Source organism: Bufo gargarizans, chromosome 10 (genome assembly GCF_014858855.1).
Source record: "Bufo gargarizans isolate SCDJY-AF-19 chromosome 10, ASM1485885v1, whole genome shotgun sequence".
NCBI classification, from domain to species: Eukaryota; Metazoa; Chordata; class Amphibia; order Anura; family Bufonidae; genus Bufo; species Bufo gargarizans.
Window position 1 is genome coordinate 10783593 of NC_058089.1, and position 20852 is coordinate 10804444.

At 49.0% G+C, this 20852-nt stretch overlaps 1 protein-coding gene across 1 annotated transcript in view; it reads left to right on the forward strand.

The window, feature by feature from the left end:
- The window catches only part of PRMT3 (protein arginine methyltransferase 3), a 73799-nt gene that overhangs the window by 13605 nt on the left and 39342 nt on the right, over positions 1–20852 (forward strand). Inside the window, exons 9-11 of the mRNA XM_044270429.1 lie at positions 1512–1633; positions 5634–5733; positions 15386–15464. Coding sequence (XP_044126364.1) covers positions 1512–1633; positions 5634–5733; positions 15386–15464 — 301 coding nt within the window. The remainder of the gene's footprint in view (positions 1–1511; positions 1634–5633; positions 5734–15385; positions 15465–20852) is intronic.

Consider the following 20852-nt stretch of genomic DNA (forward strand, 5'->3'; position numbering starts at 1 on the left):
CCTTGCTCATCACCCAGCTTTCCCAAATACCGATCCGAGCGATCACTGCGTGGGGACTTTTTTTTGGAATTTCAAGACCCTTTAATAATAGACGACACCTTTATGAAAGTATCCCGGACCGTAGAGCTGACAATCTGTTGTGTTTGCATTGCTGCGTGCATGGTATGGAGGGTGACTGTATTTGCCATCACTCAGCTCAGTAGTAACTTTGGTTTAAATAATGTTCACCGTCTCCGGCCGGAGTGCCCGTCGCCAGGCCGTGCTGTGCTGTCATCTGCTGCCGCCTCGCCAGCCGCAGCCGCAGTCGCCTTGCTGCAATCCTCAATTATGGGAGGAGGTTTTGCCTTGCAGAAGCCGTTCCTCTCTTGGATTCCTACCCTGTGGATGCTGCTCAGCCGCATGTAAAGAGCAGGGGCTGTTATTAACCCCTTTCAGTCACCAACCCGCCAGCCTCTCAGTACAGGCAGTGCCATTGAAAAACTGTATGCATCGCAATCAATGTAAACCGAGCAACTATAGAACGTATGTGCATACACTGAGCCTGCTGGACTTAAAGGGGTTGCATGTTATCAGAAAATCATGGCTGCTTTCTTCTACATGCTGCGTCTCCTGGAGTGCATATTACAGCTCGGCTCCATTCACATCAATGGGGCTGACCTGCAATACCAGACACCGCCTGTGGACAAGGGTGGCACTGTTTCAAGGCAGCCATGTTTTTCGAATCTCCTACTACCCCATTAATCCATAGGATAATTCTTCTCTTGACCTATGTGTCTATCAGTTCAGCCTGAAATCAGCTGCTCACACTTGCGGAGCACCCGGTTACGACCATTGGACCCAAGGGACGTCTATACTACATTTTGATTATAATAGATTAGTTGATTATATTGCTACTAGTATTGTTTCCAGGACTGGAATATCTGCAGCCTGTCGGCAATATTTGGTGGTGGTATGACACCCCCCCTACCGATCAGCTGGTTAGAGGGGTCGCGGTGTTCCCTTGATTGTTTACCAGGCACAGCGCCATCATTTGGTAGTGGTTGTGTCTGGTATTGCAGCTCAGTCCCGTTCACTTGAATGGGGTGGAGTTACAGGTGAAGGGCAGTACCGGGAGCAGCCACTATCGACCGTCTGGCGCTATTCCTGGTAAACCGTGACGGGATGCCTCAGTCAGCTGATCGACAGGGTGTCGGGAGTATGACCCACACTAGTCCTAGAAACCCCTTTTATAGGGATATTCCCATCTCAGTCATTAATGAAAGCAAAAGAGGGACAAGGGGTCTTGGAAGGTCCGAATTGGGTAGCCTGATTTGTAAATGCATTGCGTTATTGAGCGCTGATCGCCGTAGGTCTGACTGCCGGTTGTAACCCTTGGAGATTTGCTCCTTTTCTCCTGGAGGTGTCCACCCATGGCCATGCCGCCTTCTGTCTAAATACCTTTAGCTGGAGTTTTCTCCGGGCTCAGTAGGTAAGAGCACCATAATAATGACTTGTGATTCTCTCTCGCCCAGGTGGTTCTTGACGTTGGCTGCGGTACTGGAATTCTATCAATGTTTGCCGCAAAGGCTGGCGCCAAAAAAGTGTACGGAGTCGATCAGTCAGAGATCATCTACCAGGCGATGGACATTATCCGGTGAGTGGCGGCGCAGCGCTGACCCAGGAACCCATTGTGCTCGCTGTACGTCTTCTGACACCGCTTTATGGTAGCGGTACACGTTGTAGGAGACCAACCAGACAAAAGTAAAAAAGGCTCTTAAAGGGGTTGGATCAAAGAAGAATGGGTGATACATACAGTCCCATGATCCCTGTCTGAATGGAGCGGTAATGTCATGTCCATTTTTGTCTGAAGACGGGATTAAAGGGGTTGTCTCATCTCAGACAATGGGGGCATATCGCTAGGGTATGCCCCCATTGTCTTGTCGGTGCGGGTCCCAGCGCTGGAACCGACACCTATCGCCTAAACGGAGCCCCGCAAAGTGGTGGCTGGAGGACTTCGGTCCAGAAATGAATGGTAGCGCACCGCGCGTGACCGGCCACCGCTCCCATGCACTATTATGGGCCCATAGAAATGAATGGAGGGCGGCTGCGCATGTGCAGTGCACCCTCCACCACTTTCGGGGCTCCGTTCCTTTAATCACCAAAAGGCATTAAATGTAATTTGAATAAAAGAAGCAGATCCATAAAGATCCTTGGTGTTTGGCGCCCGTGTATTCACTTTTTTGGGGGGGTTATACTCCATTTTTCCTGAATGGAGCGGGGGTTATGCCTGCACACTGCTGTCCCGTTCAGTCTCTATGGGACTGGTGGGTATAGTGTATCACAGCAATCTGCCATCTCCTTCAGTCCCGCAGAGAATGAATGGATCGGTAGTGCGCATGCTCGACTAGCTGCTCCACTCGTTTGGGGCTACGGGGCCCCCCTTTCTTGTGACCCCTGGGACCCCCATAGATCTGATAGTTACCCCTATCCACTTCTTCTAACCTCCACACACCTTTAAGGCTGGATCTCTGTGCTCCTCCCCTTTCTTGATGCTGCCCCTCCCCTTTCTTGAAGCTCCTCCCCCAGCCTGTGAGCATGCAGATTCCTGATGCTTCACCCTCAGTGCACAGACTTTTTGCTGCGCTGGTCTCTATACAAACCGGCCAATCGGAAGAAGCTGAGCTGCAGTGTAAAGCATGAGACTGGATGAGGTGGATTTTGGACTATCTCAGACACCATTAGACAGTGTAATCTGCAGTCCCTTAACATAGCTGTACTGTCACTCCATGGCCTGTAATGCCTGATGGCAGATGACAATAGATTGAATCCAGTTATACATCGGAGATACATTGTAGCTTTAATGTAAGGATTAGAACTGGAATTTCAATCAGCGCCTCCAATTATACAGCCGTCCCTCTCTGCAGCCTGTACAGGGGGCAGTAGATTGCGTTCAGGACGGTTTGGATTCCTTGCAGGGCTCTTTCCTTTGGCGGAGCGTTGTGTTTTTGCAGGTGTTCGGGACTGGTACCGGTGGCTTCATGCTATTGATTTTGGATGGCAGGCAGAACGCTCTGCTGGATTGTGTGCGGATCTGTTTGGCCTGCAGCCTGACTTGGAACAGACCCCGGTCATGCTTGGTGGCCTAAGCTGAGCTGGCGCGGTCAGCCCCCGCCACTGGCAGCAAAGCAACGGTCTGCCGAAAACTGCGCATAAAGTACATTTGTTCCCTTGATCTTAGAATTGAAAAAGAACAGCGTCCTCTGTTTCCCAGTCTGATGTAGATATAGGAGCCCCTGCCCCTCCAGTCGACACATAAGATACCCGAAAACAGCAGCAGGACATGGGTGGTAGAGCGGGCCGGGCATAGGCGTTAAAGGGGTTGTACGAGTTATGTAAAAATAAATAAAGCACTGTAAATCTGATGGTCAGCAATACATACATAAGCTAAGCAAGTTTTAGGCAAAATTAATTTCTATTTCCTCATTTCCCTGGTTCTTTTCTGGCCCTTTGTTTACCTGCAGTAACAACAAACTCAGTTTCCTCATGAATATTTATCCCCCCGGAGGGAATGAAAGTGCTGCCCTGAGTGACATGTCTGACTGCTTGGAGACTCAGCCTGCATGTTGTATGTGTAGGACTACAAGTCCCAGCTGTACAATGACACTGTTGATACACACAGGATCTTCTCCCTCCCTGTTTTTGTGCAATGCTCTGCAGAACTCCTCCAGTCTGTCAGCTCTGTGTCTGCAGGATGAGGGAAGATCCTGTGCACAGCATTTGTCTCTTCACTACCTGCAGCTGCTCAGCAAAGCCTCCAGCCCTGAGTCTGTGCTGCTGATGGTAGAAAGGGTTAAACTTTCCTGAAGAATCCAGTGGGAGAGGAGACACAGAGCAGACAGTTGCAGCTCGCCAGTGCAGAGGGACGTGATCTCTCGTGCACAGACACAGACCTGCTACTTAGGCTTGTGCATGAAACATCATCAGAGCAGGGAGAGAAGCTGACATCACAGGTCATGTGACCCTCAGTGAGACCTGAGAGAGGAGCCACTGCAGATAAAGTGAGTGCATTGTAAACCCCTTACATCTGATTAGTTAGGGACATACAAAGAACAAAAAAATAACCCCTTGAACAAGGAGATCTCCCTTGTGATGAGGACAATCAGTGACAACAGATTAGCTGCATTGTCTGTTTGAGGTCGTCTGAATCAAGCTCTTTTTCTCATCGTGACGCTTCTAATGCTTTACACTGCAGCTCTGCTTTCTCAGATTGGCTGAAGCTCAGCAGGAAGTCGGTGCCAGGGGAGACGATTCCATTACATAACAATCTGATAATTATAAATTACAAGCAACTGAATTACAAGTGTGAAAAATATTATCGTGAAGCCGCTACTCAGGTGACCAAGTGGAGGAGCTGGCCTGCCCCGCCCGCCTGCCCCGCGTGGGTTCGCCGCCCATGACGGTGCCCATCTATTGCTTCTGGCAGGAGCAGAGCTGAGAGCCCTTAGAGCCTCCTAGCCCTGACAATCTGATTGTGAGCAGAAGGAGCCGGGAGCCCCTTGATGTTACCCTGTTATATAAGTGGGCACATCTGTGTCTTGGGGGGCATGCTTACCCCTCCTTGGCAGGAGATGAGGGCACCCCAGCGTTACCTGGACCGCACGCCCTCTTGTGCTAGGAAACCTGCCCGTACGCCATCACTCTAATTATTGAAGTAATTTCCAGTGATTTGTTAAGTCCCCTTAATACTGCGAATACGTAATTGATATTTTATACTCGCTGTCAGAGGGGCCAGTTCAGGAGTTCACCCCCCGGCTCCCGGAGCACCGTTTCATTCCTTTGTTTCGCGAGGTCATCCTTTTTCAATTACGCCCTTAATGAGATTCCCGGTGCGGCGGAGATGGCGGAGAGAGGGGCGAGATAAGGGCAGGAGCTGCTCCGCAGTGAATAATTCTCGTCTCGGCAGTAGCTGTCATGTCCGCCATACGTGGACGGAGATTGATCCTCTCCGGGGCAATGGAGGGGGGGGGGGGCAGCTTCAGCCCTTCTTCAGGATTTATATGGCTTTTTGTGTGTTTTTGTAGTTTCTTGCTGTGCATCCAGCTGCTGTACGAATCTGATGCATCGTGTCCTATGTGTATGGAAACGAGCCAGATACTGAGTGACATCTGCCAGGGCCGGGCCCCAGATTCCCATAAACCTACATTTATGTGACATTACATCCTCACCGTCTCTTCTCTGCTATGGTCCTACCTGTGTAGTTTCAGGTCTTCACTGCCACCCTAGTATTTTATTCAAGAAACAGGAGAACCAGCTGGGAGAGTGAGATGCAAAACTACCCTGAACCCTCCATCATATCGCCGCAGAGCGTAGCAGCTTTGCCTTTCAGTCCTCTAGGAAAGCTGGGTGACAACCACTGTGGGAGGGCAGCTGTAATGGTGACCCCATTGGTTGTCACCCACACTTCCCAGAAGAGCCTATAGATGCGAAACGGGTCATTTGCTTGTTATTTCTTGGATTTAGGAGGTGAAAGGGCAATCATTGAATATCTTGGTAAATCCAATAATCCGGACGCCGGACAGATTGCGCCAGCCCAGGGCGCTGCCGCATGGCGTCCGGACATGCCGCTCCTTACAATCTTCACTTCTTGCTTTCAGCCTGAATAAGTTAGAAGATAGAATCTCTCTGATTAAAGGGAGAATAGAAGAGATCGATTTACCGGTGGAGAAGGTGGATATAATTATTTCGGAATGGATGGTAAGTCACACGCCGCTGGCTGATGTCGACATAATTCACGCTGAAGAATGAAGGCCGTTTTCTTATTTAGACTTATTTAAAGGGGAAATGACAAGTTGAAACATTGTATTTCTATGTTGCAAATTTTTCAAGGGACATTTGAATGTAAAAATCTCTCCGTTTTCTTTGCCGTTGAATGAGATCCATCATTTTTCTGATTTCACTTGAATGGGAGCTGAGCTGCAGTGCCCCAGCATGACCATTACATGGTGGGGGGCGCAGTCTGCTTCTGCCTCTGTCCACTGCCAGGTGTCAGACCCCCACCGATCTAATATTGATGGGTCATCAATATCTACAAATGCAAGAACCTCTTTAAATGGGTTGTCATAGTGTTTAGGATCGGTCATCAGTATCTGATTGGTGGGGGTCCGACTCCCGCCAATCCGCTTTTTCAAGAGGCCGTGGCCCTCTGTGAGCACTTAGGCCTCTTCCTAGGCTAGTGATGTCACGTCCATCGGTCACATGGCCTAGGCACAGCTCAGTCCCATTCAAGTGAGCATGCCTGAGCTGCAATACCAAGCGCAGCCACCTTTCAGTAGAGGGCGCTGTGCATTTTAAGCTGAGCGCCACAGCCTCTTCACACAGCTACTACTGCGAGAAGCTGACTTTACAGCCCCCCCGACACACACTTTTATTTGCCTTGGATTTCACACTTTGCGATGCATAGTGTTAAAGTCCCAACTATAAATTGATACTCCGAGCATTTAAAGGGGTCCTTAACTGTTGATGAAACAACGATCATGCAGCAGCATTTCTCAGGGCACTCCGTCCGGGCTTTTAATATTGATGGCCTATCCTCTGGATAGGTTATCATTATCAGATTGGCGGGAGTCCGACACCCGGGACCCCCACCGATCAGCTGGATGAGGAGACCACGTGCGCATGTGCCGTCTCTCTTCTCTTTTCCTGTCCGCTGCTGCTGTCTATGGCAAAGATCATAGACCGCCGCAGTGGATAGCAAGAGAGAGACGGCACGCGCACAGCTGATCGGGGGGGGCCGGGTGTCTGACCCCCGCCAATCTGATAATGATAACCTAGGCTATCCTGAGGATAGGTCATCAGTAGTGACCATGCCTGTGCACTGCCGGGTGTGGACCGAGTGGGAATCGGAAGATGGAGAAAGCAAAAGCAGAGAGGAGGAGCGGATGAATCTGCTGCTGTAAAGGGCAGGCTGCTGGTAAATGCTTATAAGTCGCTTTGTTTAGCATTTTCCCACATCCACAGGATAGTCAATAAATATGTGATGTCGGGGTCCCCATGGAAGCTGATGCAAAAAGCGGGGTGCTACTTTTCATTGGCAGGCTAGGGAACTCCGTTCTCCTGACAGACCCAGTGGTAGGAACCCCACCTATTAGGTATTTAAACTGTAAAAGCTATATATAAGATGGCCCTTTTAAGGGGTTATCCCATGATTGATGTAAAAATGATAATAAGACGTCATATAGTATACGATCATCTCTAACAAAGCTAGAACCGGCCCCGCACCTCACATGGGTCCAGAGATCTCCCCATTCATTGCTCCAATTGTTCTGCTACATTTATTTCAGGCTGGCAGCTCAGGGGACCTGTTCCTTCCCAGGGGTGTGCCTTTTCTCAGGGGACGTGTCCTTTCTGCTGCAGCTCCTTCCCTGTAACCCTGCTTTCACACCTGAGCGTTTCACGCGCGTTTTTATGCGCGTTTTTTGTAATAGTAAACGCACGTTTGTGTGATTGACTGCAGTGTCCTATGGCCACAAACGCGCGTCAAAACGCCCCAAAGAAGCTCAAGTACTTGATTATGCGTCGGGCGTTTTACAGCGCGATCGTACGCGCTGTAAAATGCCCAGGTGAGAACCATTCCCATAGGGAAGCATTGGTTTTCATGTGTTGAGCGTTTTACAGCGCGTTTGAACGCGCTGTAAAACGCTCAGGTGTGAACTTAGGGTAACAGTCGCTGCTTCTAACAGTAGATATGGCTGGTGAAAGTTGAAGGTTTAAACTGAGCGTGTGCGACCATCTCAGCGAGGTGTACAAGAAATAAGGAATAGGGCAAACAAAGAATCCTCTTCTATGTCTGTGTACAAACCTTCTTTCCTCCAGACGCAGAGGATGTCCCCTCGTCACAGTCCTGGGGATAAATAGATGATGGGAGTGATCTCTGTACTGACCCCTGATATATTTATACATAGTAATTAGATCTCCCCTCAGTCGTCTTTTTTCTAAAGTGAATAACCCTAATGCTAATAATCTTTCAGGGTAATGTAGTCCCCCCATTCCAGTTATTACTTTAGTTGCCCTCCTCTGAACCCTCTCCAGCTCTGCTATGTCTGCCTTGTTCACTGGAGCCCAGATCTATACACAGTCCTCCATGTGTGGTCTGACTAGTGATTTGTAAAGCGGTAGGACTATGTTCTTATCACGGGCATCTATGCCCCTTTTGATGCAACCCATTATCTTATCTGTATTGTGAATGACCCCCAATACAGGGGGTGGGGGCTTGCATCTACACTAGTTTTGTAATGGCAGCGGGGCCTGGTGCAGTCATTGTATTCTATTGCACCGGGCCCCGCTCACTGTACTGATCGTATCTAACTGCAGGCAATGTTTAACTATAGAATATCTTCAATCCAGCAGCCTGTACTTACGTCCGTAGCAGGCAGGAGACTGGGCGGGTGGGTGGTCACTGGCAGCGTAACTCACTAATCACGTGCTTGTGCCGCCTGCTTCATTCATAAAGTATGCGGCGCGTGCACGTGACTAGTGAGTTACGCTGCCAGTGACCACCCACCTGCCCAGTCTCCAGCCTGCTACGGATGTAAGTACAGGCTGCTGGATTGAAGAAGTTTGACGGCCCAGTTCTCCAGGAACCCAAACCCCTCCTTACTACACCAGTTCTTGAGCCACTTGTTCCCCTCCCTAATCTCCCGCTGCCTCTCTTGTGTGGCCCGTGGTACAGGCAGTATTTCGGAAAACACTACCTTTGAGGTCCTTGCCCTGAGCTTTTGATTTAAATCCCTAAAATCATTTTTAAGGACGCTCCACCTTCCTCTAACTTTGTCATTGGTTCCGATATGGACCTTGACCGCTGGATCTTCTCCAGCCCCTCCCAGTAATCTGTCAACCCGATCCGCGGTGTGTCGAACTCGAGCGCCAGGAAGACATCACACCGTTGGACGATCCCGGTCTTTGTGACAGATCGCCCTATCTGTACCCCTAGAATATTTTACATGAGACAACCCTTTAAATGATTTATTTGGTCATCTGACTGTTTATAGTTATATTTTCCTGCCCCTTGTTGCAGCGCTAGCCGCGGGCTAAACCCCTGATTTCTAGGAAACGTTTTCTGACATGATCGCCACCATGCTGTTTTCTTTTTCCACTTGCTGTCAGTCTGGTTGTTAGAGATACATTGTAACCATTGTGACCTTTGTCAAGCAATTAAATGGGGAATTCCCGTTGTAAGGGTACATGCACCCGTGCAGGATTCATGTGTGGAGAATCCGCACTGAAATCCGCAGGTGTTCGTAGGCAAATCTGTGCGGTCAATCCACATCAATTAGTGCGGCATTTGCATGCGGATTCGATTTTACTAAATGAATGAACAAAATCCGGTCAGGAAAAATTAAATAAATTGACATGCTGCGGATTTTTAATTAAAAATCTGCATCGTGTGCATTGAGAATTTCAAATTCTCATAGAATACAATGTACATGACCTACGGTGCGTATTTTCCGCATGGAAAATCCGCACGCAATCCTGATCGTGTGCATTTAGCCTAAGTAGTTATCCTCATCCACAGGGTGGGAATAACTGTTAGAACAGTGGGGGGCCTACTGCTTAGACCCCCACCGATCACGAGAATGCAGGCCCCGTACCTCCTGCAGCCCCCCTGAAATAAACGGATCGGCTGGTTGAACGTGCGTGCAGCCGCTCCATTCATGTCTATGGGAATCCCAGCGGTTGTCGAGCGCTGTACTCGCCTATCTCTAGAACTGCCATAGAAATGAACGATGTGGCCACGCGCATGTCCGACCGGCCACTCCGTTCATTTCGGGGGGGGGTACAGGGCCCCTGTCCTTGTGATCGGTGGGGATCCCAGCACTAGGACTGGGGACATTCCGGCCATTTTACCATCATTTTGATGGAGAACCCCTTTTAGTACTGAGCTTCCCGCGCATTACTCCCCTCGCTCCCTGCTCATTATTCCTCCCGCCGCCTCGTCTGTTTTGCGTTGAGTCTTTTTGCTGGGGCCATTAATCTCCTTATCATGGGAATATCTGCTATCTTGTTGTGTCAGGGTCTGTACTCGCTCTGGAGACATTTGCATTTTCTTGCTCCTTTTATCATTGCAGTAAGTTTGTCGCTTCCGTCGAGTCCTCATCCCGCTCCTCGGACCATTTGTCTTCAGGAGCGTTGGCCATCACAACCCCCGTCACATATTAGGCACAGCTCTGGGATTAGCATTTATAAGATGCACGCGCTCCGCAGCTCCAAGGATCCTGGGGCTGACAGGAAAGGACTCCTGCAGTCCTATGTAAATCTTCATCAAGAACTTTTTAATATACTTTTTGTATTCAATTCCAAGTTCTCGGATTGCTGTCAGAGGCTGAAAATCCATGCTGGCCTAATCTTAACCACACAGCTGAGGTTTTGCCACTGTGTATTGGTCACTGAGCCAGATTTTACTCCTGTCCTGGACTCCAGTCCGGCCAGAACTGCAGCTGTGTGAGCAGGACTAGGTGAATGTTACCACTCATTAACAGCAAGCAGAGATCTTTAAAATGGTGAGGACATTTTCCAATATTTATTGTAGAAGCTACCGAACTTTTAATTTTAGATTGATTTAAAGGGTCATCAATATCCGATCGGTGGGGGTCTCGCTTCCGGCTTTCCCGATGGAAAAACTGTTTGAAGGGGCCCAGCCTTTTCATACTGTACCAAGCACAGCGCCATATGTTGTATAGTGGCTGTGCTTGGTATTGCAGTGCAGTCCCATTCACTTGAATGAGGCCCCTTGCATACAACCGTATCCCCTCCGAGACATACAGTCGGTGAGCGGGCCATATGTCCTGGCGCGGCATTGATCGGGAGCACACAGCATCATAGATTACAATGATGCACATCGGGCCGCCCGCAGGACTATTGTCCCGCACTCATGAGATCATATTATAGTCCCGCGGGTGGCCCCGCTCCCGTGCGCACGATCACTGCCGCTCCGGGACATATGGCCCGATCACCGACCATATGCCTCGGAGGGCATATGGTCATCTGCAAGAGGCCTGAGGCTGAGCTGCAGAAAAACCATGCGACCGATGGATGTGACCTCACGGGCTGGAGAAGGCGCCACGGTGCTGCCCCTTCCAACAGCTGATTGGCATGCATACCAGGTATTGGACCCCTACAATCTAATATTAATGACTTGAGGATAGGCCATGATTATTTGAAGTGGTTTTCTGAGACTTTAATACTGAAGACCTATCCTCTGGCTAGTTCAGCAGTATCTGATCAGTGGGGGTCCTGGGTGCCGCCGATCAGCTCGCAGTAGCACCGCAGCCTTCTCACATCTCTAGGACACGTTCATGTGTCATGTGGTCTAGGAGCAGCTCAGCCCCATAGAAGTGAATGGAGTGCAATACCAAGCACAGCCACTGTACAATGCACGGCGCTGTGCTAGGTGGGCACAGAGAAGACCATGGTGCTCAAAGGAGAGCTGGCGCCTTCTCAAACAGCTGATCACCGGGGGTCCTGGGTGTCAGACCCTCACCAATCAGCAGATAGCTCATCATTTTTAAAGGGGTATTCCCATCACATACAATGGGGGCATATCGCTAGGGTATGGCCCCAATGTCTGATAGGTGCGGGTCCCTTCTCTGAGACCCGCACCTACATTGAAAGGCGTGGAGGGCGCACTGTGCATGCGCAGCCGCCCTCTATTCATTTCTATCGGGCTGCCGAAAATTGCCGAGTGCTGGCTCGACCATCTCCATCGCCCCATAGAATTGAATGGGAGCAGTGGATTAAATCCGGTAACAGAATCTGTATTACGGAATTGAAGTTCTCCAGGGTACTCCAGCAGGAGCATCACTTTTTATTTTATTTTAAATTTTTAAGGGGGGGTTGATACTTATGAAGCATTCCGTTTTTCTCTACAGCTTTGCTTCGATTGTCCATATTGCTAACTGCAGTTACTATGGTGATACACTGCTGCTTCTCCAGCGCATCCGCCCACAGTTTGCCCATTTCATGTTTTTTTGGGGATTAATGGTGAAATTAGAGCCTCCATTTATGCGCTGCCAGATGTTAACGCCGAGTGTTGGAATTTTAACACTTTCCTCTGCACTAAAATAAAAAAAACTTGGAAATATCAGATCTAATTTAGTCTTTTGGGGGGGCACAGGCCGATGGCGGAACAAGGCATCAAACACCTGGATATTGGTGCCCAGTGTCAGGCGGCTGCTGCTGAGGCCTAGATGACGATGGTTTTGCCTCCATACAGAGCAGAGATGGAGCCTTGTGTACAGCACTGAGGGCCTGTCCGGCCTTGGCAACTATGTAACAATGTCATCTGGTTGCTAGGGATACTTTGTAACAACGAGTCTGTTCAGTGGGGTCGTCCCTAGCAACCAGTCAGGTCTTCAGATCAAGGAAGAAATTTCACTGAACTGGAGGGCAAAGGCTGGGCAGCAGCTAAACCAGGACCCTCACACTATATTTAGTTTATTTTTTTAAAATTTTTTGTTTTTGTGTTTTTAAAGTTGGTTTCTATGGAATAAAATTAGGAACGCTTCAATTTACGGACCTAATGGACTCCATACTATTCCATAGGTCAGCCGCAGACCTTCGACCTTCTAATGTCCGGGGGCAGATTTACGATGACTGGCGTTTCATTCACCCATCTTGGCCTAAAATCCTTTGGAGTAAGAGGCGCCAGATTTATTAAAGGGGTCCGCCAATCTGGGACATTGATAGCATCAATTTCAGACAGTCATTAATTTTGAGGGTGGTAACTGGGGGCTAAAGAAGAAAAAAACGGAGCGATCATTTGGGCAAGGGATGTTACCGGAGAGCATTCTGGGAAAGATGTCAGGTGTAATTCTGTTTCCAGATGCCACCCCTACAGGTGGAGCAGCAGCCTGTGAAATTACATTCTAAATGGCTCTGCATGTGACGGAGGCTAGAGAGTAAGCGGCTGATAATAGACCAGCATCGCGGACAGCGCAGGAAACTGATTGTGCAGAGCAGCGTCCACACCTGCAGAGCATCATTCACGTTCCAGCAGGGACAGAGCGCCACAAGGAAGTTATCTGCTTATCTGTATAGGAAACTACTGATAATGATGATGCAAGCCTTTTAATATTTAAAGACCAGGTCCACTGTGGTAGCTGTTCTCCACCAGCAGAATAGTGAGTGCAGCTCTGGAGTATAATACAGGATGTAACTCAGGATCAGTACAGGATAAGTAATGTATGTACACAGTGACTGCACCAGCAGAATAGTGAGTGCAGCTCTGGAGTATAATACAGGATGTAACTCAGGATCAGTACAGGATAAGTAATGTATGTACACAGTGACTGCACCAGCAGAATAGTGAGTGCAGCTCTGGAGTATAATACAGGATGTAACCCTGGATCAGTACAGGATAAGTAATGTATGTACACAGTGACTGCACCAGCAGAATAGTGAGTGCAGCTCTGGAGTATAATACAGGATGTAACTCAGGGTCAGTACAGGATAAGTAATGTATGTACACAGTGACTGCACCAGCAGAATAGTGAGTGCAGCTCTGTAGTATAATGCAGGATGTAACTCAGGATCAGTACAGGATAAGTAATGTATGTACACAGTGACTGCACCAGCAGAATAGTGAGTGCAGCTCTGGAGTATAATACAGGATGTAACTCAGGATCAGTACAGAATAAGTAATGTATGTACACAGTGACTGCACCAGCAGAATAGTGAGTACAGCTCTGGAGTATAATACAGGATGTAACTCAGGATCAGTACAGGATAAGTAATGTATGTACACAGTGACTGCACCAGCAGAATAGTGAGGGCAGCTCTGGAGTATAATACAGGATGTAACTCAGGATCAGTACAGGATAAGTAATGTATGTGCACAGTGACTGCACCAGCAGAATAGCGAGTGCAGCTCTGGAGTATAATACAGGATGTAACTCAGGATCAGTACAGGATAAGTAATGTATGTACACAGTGACTGCACCAGCAGAATAGTGAGTGCAGCTCTGGAGTATAATGCAGGGTAATTAATGTAATGCATGGAAGTTAGTCCTGTATTTAAAAATGTGATCCTCCCTCTTTATACTGTACATTATATTAATAATAATAATCTATGGCGCCAACATATTCTTCAGCACCTTACAATTTAGGGCAATGTAATTGCGTATTTCTCATGTACAAACAGTCATAAATAACATAACAACAGACAAGTCAATCATTAGAACAAGAGGAATACTGGCCCTGCTCGCAAGAGCTTACAATCTGAGGGGAAAGGCCTGTGTATTACGGTTGTTTGGCTGCGGTCGGTTCACAGTAGGCACATAATGCTGTACATGATGGCAGCCGCCGCTCTCGTCTTTAGGCTCCTGTGTTTGTACATCCCCTGTGATCATCGCTGCAGCTGTAATACGGGGGCGTCCCCTCCTCCGCGCTCAGGACTGCGTCATCCCTGCACTCCTCGCTGTGTAGATTGGTGACACCTGCGGTGATTCTGTTCCATCTGTATTTTATTACATAGTTTAATGGCCGGTGAGGATTTTTTGTCTTGTAGACAGCCATTATTTTTTGCTGCAGACGTATCGCTGAGAGCCATTGATGTCCTGGTAATTACTGCACCTAAGACGACCGAACGCAGTAGAGGAGGGTCCGCCATACTCGGGGCCGCCCAGCCATTTATTATGTGTGTGGGGGGGGGGGCTGTGGATCGTGTGCAGGGCTGCGGCTGGAGGCGATGGAACCCGAGGCAGAGGTTTTGTATGGGGAGCGTCCATATCTTGTGATCACCTATGGCAGTGCCCCCTGCTGGAGCCGATAATGAGGGCGATAGCGGGTGTCAGCCGCCGCGAGGGTCACAGGGACCGAGAATAAAATCCTCTGGAAATACCAGTCCTTCAGTCGTTCTTAGTTTCTGGGAAAGTTGGGTGACGGTCAGAATGGCCATTATTGCTCCCTCCGCCCCACCCAGCTTTCCCAGGGGCAGATCTACCCAGTTTGCAGAATCAGGATGTGTGCCTGCAGAGTCACCATTCAGTCAGTGCTGTGTTGGTGGTCTTTTTTTATTTATTTATTTTTGTCACACAGGACACTCTTTCATGATTGGTTGGGGCCCAGCCATTGGACCTCCAGCGATTACACATTTATCACCTGTGTAGTAAATAGGTAATGAATGTTGTTAGCTGCAGTACCGCGCTCAGTCTGTGGACCGGAATGGCGCTGTTTTTGGAAGATAGCCATATTTTTGTAATCCTGAAAAACCCCTTTATTATTATATTTTTGGGGGAGAGATTACACTTTTTTCCTCCAGACAAGGCAATGTAATTGCGTATTTCTCAGCGCCCGCGCCTTCTTGCGGCCGCCTTGCCCCTCCTTTTCTGACCAGGCTGTGCTTTCTCCTCAGGGTTACTTCCTGCTGTTCGAGTCGATGTTGGATTCCGTTATTTATGCAAAGGACAAGTATCTGAACGCCGGAGGAGCAGGTCAGTATGGAATGGGAACATTACCCGGACGGTGCGCACCCTCCGCTGTAGAGGGCGTTCCGCTCGGCTGGGAATGTTCGCCATTAGTTCTCTCTTTAAGGCACTTGCAGTCTTTGGCCTTAAATAGGTCATTTATATTTTGGGTGTAACTCCTTCAGTTCCTGATCCCTTCTGATTCTTCAGCCGTTCTACCTGGAAGTCATGGAGTTCCTAGTTGTATCTGTTCCTGGGAAAGCTGGGTGGCTACCTTGATGACCTCTGTTCCAGCTCTCACGGGAGTTATCACCCAGCTTTCCGAGACATCGGCTTGGCAGATCGGCCCAGCACAACAGCCCTGCAGGATAACCAGGAATCTGGGAAAGCTGGGTGACCAACCTTGTGGGAGCCATATTGCAGAACGGTTCTCATCCAGCTGTCCTAGAGAAAGATCCGTAAGAAGGGACTGAACCGAATACTCTTTACCCATGGGATACCCTATAGGCTCCTATGGATGTTACAGAGGGGTCCCCCGTCTATTAGCAGCACCATAACAGAGAGCGCATCCTAGGGGGGACCAGAAGAAAGAAGACGGAAATGGCGCAAAGCCTCTCGCCTCATATTGTTGGGATTGGGAGCCTCCAAAGTTAGTGATGTTCAGGACTGCAGCCAGGGACCGTCCGGATGCCAACAACGCCGGATCGGTCAGTGATGCACGGAAGAGGACAAACAGCAGCCCCCACACGGCGCAGACCAGGGAAGTATACTTGTATCATGTTGTATGAGCCTGAAGAAGGGGCCAGTACGTGGCCGAACCAACCTGTACACCAAATAAAGTACAGTTATGGAAGAATCAAGCGTACTTACCTGGTCTGCGTCGCGTGGGAGCTCCCGTTTGTCATCTTCCGTGCTATTAGCAAAGCTGATGCCCTCGGTCACTTCAGTGGTCGCCATGTCGTCCTGCTTACTGCTGCAGGGGAAATATGTCCGCACTGATCCCTCTCCACGTAAGGCCTCATGCACACGACTGCATCTGTATTGTGGTCCGCAAAACTCGGATACCTTCCGTGTACAATCCGCATTTTCTCACTCTCAGGGCTCATGCACATGGTAGTGCTGTGGACTGCAAATTGCGGGCGCCACAATGCACAGGCGCCAACCATGTGGCCGCGGATTCATTCACTTCATTGGGGTCCGCACCAAAAAAAAGTAGTGCCTGCAGCAGTTTTTTGTGGACAGAAAACCCATGGTAGCTTTCGATCCGTGCCTCCGTATCTCCCGGATTGCGGAGCCATCATTCAAGTGAATGGGTCCGGATCCATGACACGGTGTGCACACGTACATTGTGGACACGCTGTTGGCAGGCCGCAGTACGGGCACGGCCGCGTGCAATGCGGACAAGAATAGGACCTGTTCTATAATTTGCAGAACGGATAGAAATGAATGGGTCCGTGTGCGTTCCTCAAAATGTGGATTGAGACTGAAAGTAAGATACTCTGCAGACTGAAACTTAACCCTGTAAAACCAAAACGGTTGACACTTTTTTAATAAAGACCTATTGAAAATCGATTTTTTTTTAACCCAAAAATAGTAAAATGGCATCATCGAAAAATTGCATTCAGAGTGGTTTATAGCTTTTAATTCTTTGACCTTACACTTGAGTCGCCCTGGCGGGTGGAAGCGGCTTTCTTCTCTCTCCCTATTGCCTGCACATGCACACTCGGTTGTACCGAGCATGCCTGTGTGAGATCGGAGTCGGGAGGAATATTTATTGACCCAAAGAGCTTTCCTTTTCTCCCAGGTCTTCAAGTTTCACTTGCCCCTCTTGCCTCCGTGTCCTTGGTTTACCCACTGAACCAAATCCTCATCTTACTTTTGCCCTTCAGGTCAGTAAAGCCTGTATTAGACAGGTAGATTGTCTGCCAGATGATCGCTGGCGAGCGTTCGTAGGAATGCTCATTAGTAATGATCTGGCAGTGTAATACTGCCGACAATTACCTGCTGAACAAGCATCAGGCAATCCAGATCTCTTGTCGGTTTGCCGGTGACAGATCGAGCCGTGTAATCAGAATCTGATTCAGTATGGAGATGAGCGATGGCATTATATGCTCCCCATACTGTGGAGGAGATCGCTGCATGTGATGAGCAGAAGGAATGCCTCCCTCTTGACAATCGCCTGCCTGATCTGCCTGTCTAATACAGTTTACAGTGTTTCATCCTCGACTTGCGGCCCTCCAGCTGTTGTAAAACTACAACTCCCACAATGCCCTGCTGTAAGCTGATACCTGTAGGCTCTTCGGGCATGCTGGGAGTTGTAGTTTTGCAACAGCTGGAGGGCCGCAGTTTGAGGATGGCTGCTCTTGGTTGATTTCATGGTCATTAGATACGGTTGAAACGAAAATCGGACATCATATAGTACATGACAATATCCTTCTAACAAAGCTACAACCAGCCCTGTACCTCACATGGATCCAGAGACCCCCCCCCCCCATTCATTGCTCCAATTGTTCTGCTACATTTATTTTAGGCTAGCAGCTCTAGGGATGTGTCCTTTCTGCTGAGGCTCAGGTGGCATATCCTTTCTGAAGGGTTGTGTTCTTTCTGCTGTAGCTCTCTTCCTATCACAGCTCAGTGGAACTGAGCATGTGCGTCCACCTCGGCACGGTGGACAGTGTGATAAGAAAGAGAACAAACAGCAGGTGGCGCTATACAGATACATTTTACGTGTAATTACAAAAGTATACAGATCCAGTTGCTGCCTTTGAAAACTGCAGAATATTTTTCATGGGACAACTGGCTTTCCAGCCCCAAGCATTAATCATGCGTCCACTGCATAGGTCACACATGTTAGGTCGGTGGTCGGCTGGGACCACCGCTGGTCTCTAGAACATAGGACTGATGTGCTCCGCAGCGTGTGGCGAGTATGCTCACTAGCCGGAATACTCTTTAAATGGTCGGTAGACCCCGGGGATGAGACCCTGCAGAATATTCATGGGCACCATTGGTTGGACCTGATAGCCCCCGGGGCTAATTACTTTTGGACGCCTCTCTGTGGCTTTATGTAGATGACTGTATGGATATGGTATATATCTCTGTCTGACTCCTCGTCCTGCACTTGGTTTCCCCTGTATCCCGCATTCACTTCTCTGCTAAAAAGTCGTTAAATAATCCTAATTACGTTCCCTATAATTACTGTGATTACTTTGTATCCCGTCTTTACAAGCTGGAATCGATACAATGTAAATGCAGAGTGAGACCACCCCCTCTGGTCGGCGGGGGCTCTGTGCGCTTTCTGCCGGGCTGGCTGTCTTTCATTTAATGCTGACACGTCTCAATGCAGTCCTTCCGTTCCCTCAGCGGGGCTCCCAGTCCATTGTACCACGTTCCACTGCATTGCTTTAATGACTCTCCGCGCTCGCTCGTCACTGCAGCGCCATTCTGCACACAATGTGCTCCCGGGCAACGTCAGAACAAAGGCAAGCGACTGGAATTATGTGAGAAATTCAATTAAAGACGTGAACATTACACACGAGCTCGTAATTGGTCATTGTGATTCTCCGTTCTATCAGCTGGCGCCATGTGGAAGGTTTGTAGAGACGAGCGGCGCTCAGGTGCGGGCCCCAACTGCTGCAGACGGCATTCACACTGGTGCTCATGCAGGAAAGACAGCCATATGAAGGAGTCCGCATCCGCTCCGCGGTTTTGTGGAACGGGTGCTGACCCATTCATTTTAATGGGGCCACAAAAGATGCAGACAGCACACACCGGGTGTTGTCACTATCCGTGGTTCCCTTCTGCAGCCCCCCAGAAAATAGAGCATGTCCCATTCTTGTCCATAATCGCAGTTGCTGCACCGAATATACCCCTAGCTACAATCCCTTTTAAATGGAGTCTAGCCCTAGCTACAACCCCTCTAAATGGAGTCTAGCCCTAGCTACAATCCCTTTAGATCAGGGATGTCAAACTCGTGGCCCTCCAGCTGTTGCAAAACTACAACTCCCATCATGCCTGGGCATACTACAGCTATCAGGGAATGATGGGAGTTGTAGTTTTGCAACATCTGGAGGGCCATGAGTTTGACGTCCATGCTTTAGATGGAGTCTAGCCCTAGCTACAATCCCTTTTAAATGGAGTCTAGCCCTAGGTACAATCCCTCTAAATGGAGTCTAGCCCTAGGTACAATCCCTCTAAATGGAGTCTAGCCCTAGCTACAATCCCTTTTAAATGGAGTCTAGCCCTAGCTACAATCCCTTTTAGATGGCGTCTAGCCCTAGCTACAATCCCTTTTAGATGGCGTCTAGCCCTAGCTACAACCCCTTTTAGATGGAGTCTAGCCCTAGCTACAACCCCTTTTAGATGGAGTCTAGCCCTAGCTACAACCCCTTTAGATGGAGTCTAGCCCTAGCTACAATTCCTTTTAGATGGCGTCTAGCCCTAGCTACAATCCCTTTTTAGATGGCGTCTAGCCCTAGCTACGATCCCTTTTAGATGGCGTCTAGCCCTAGCTACGATCCCTTTTTAGATGGCGTCTAGCCCTAGCTACGATCCCTTTTAGATGGAGTCTAGCCCTAGCTACGATCCCTTTTAGATGGAGTCTAGCCCTAGCTACGATCCCTTTTAGATGGAGTCTAGCCCTAGCTACGATCCCTTTTAGATGGAGTCTAGCCCTAGCTACGATCCCTTTTAGATGGCGTCTAGCCCTAGCTACGATCCCTTTTAGATGGAGTCTAGCCCTAGCTACGATCCCTTTTAGCTGGCGTCTAGCCCTAGCTACGATCCCTTTTAGCTGGCGTCTAGCCCTAGCTACGATCCCTTTTAGATGGCGTCTAGCCCTAGCTACGATCCCTTTTAGATGGCGTCTAGCCCTAGCTACGATCCCTTTTAGATGGCGTCTAGCCCTAGCTACGATCCCTTTTAGATGGCGTCTAGCCCTAGCTACGATCCCTTTTAGATGGCGTCTAGCCCTAGCTACGATCCCTTTTAGATGGCGTCTAGCCCTAGCTACGATCCCTTTTAGATGGCGTCTAGCCCTAGCTACGATCCCTTTTAGATGGCGTCTAGCCCTAGCTACGATCCCTTTTTAGATGGCGTCTAGCCCTAGCTACGATCCCTTTTTAGATGGCGTCTAGCCCTAGCTACGATCCCTTTTTAGATGGCGTCTAGCCCTAGCTACGATCCCTTTTAGATGGCGTCTAGCCCTAGCTACGATCCCTTTTAGATGGCGTCTAGCCCTAGCTACGATCCCTTTTAGATGGCGTCTAGCCCTAGCTACGATCCCTTTTAGATGGCGTCTAGCCCTAGCTACGATCCCTTTTAGATGGCGTCTAGCCCTAGCTACGATCCCTTTAAAGGCACCATCATCATGTGAGGAAACTTTCTGTAACTTGGCTTTACATTTCAGTTCCTCCACAT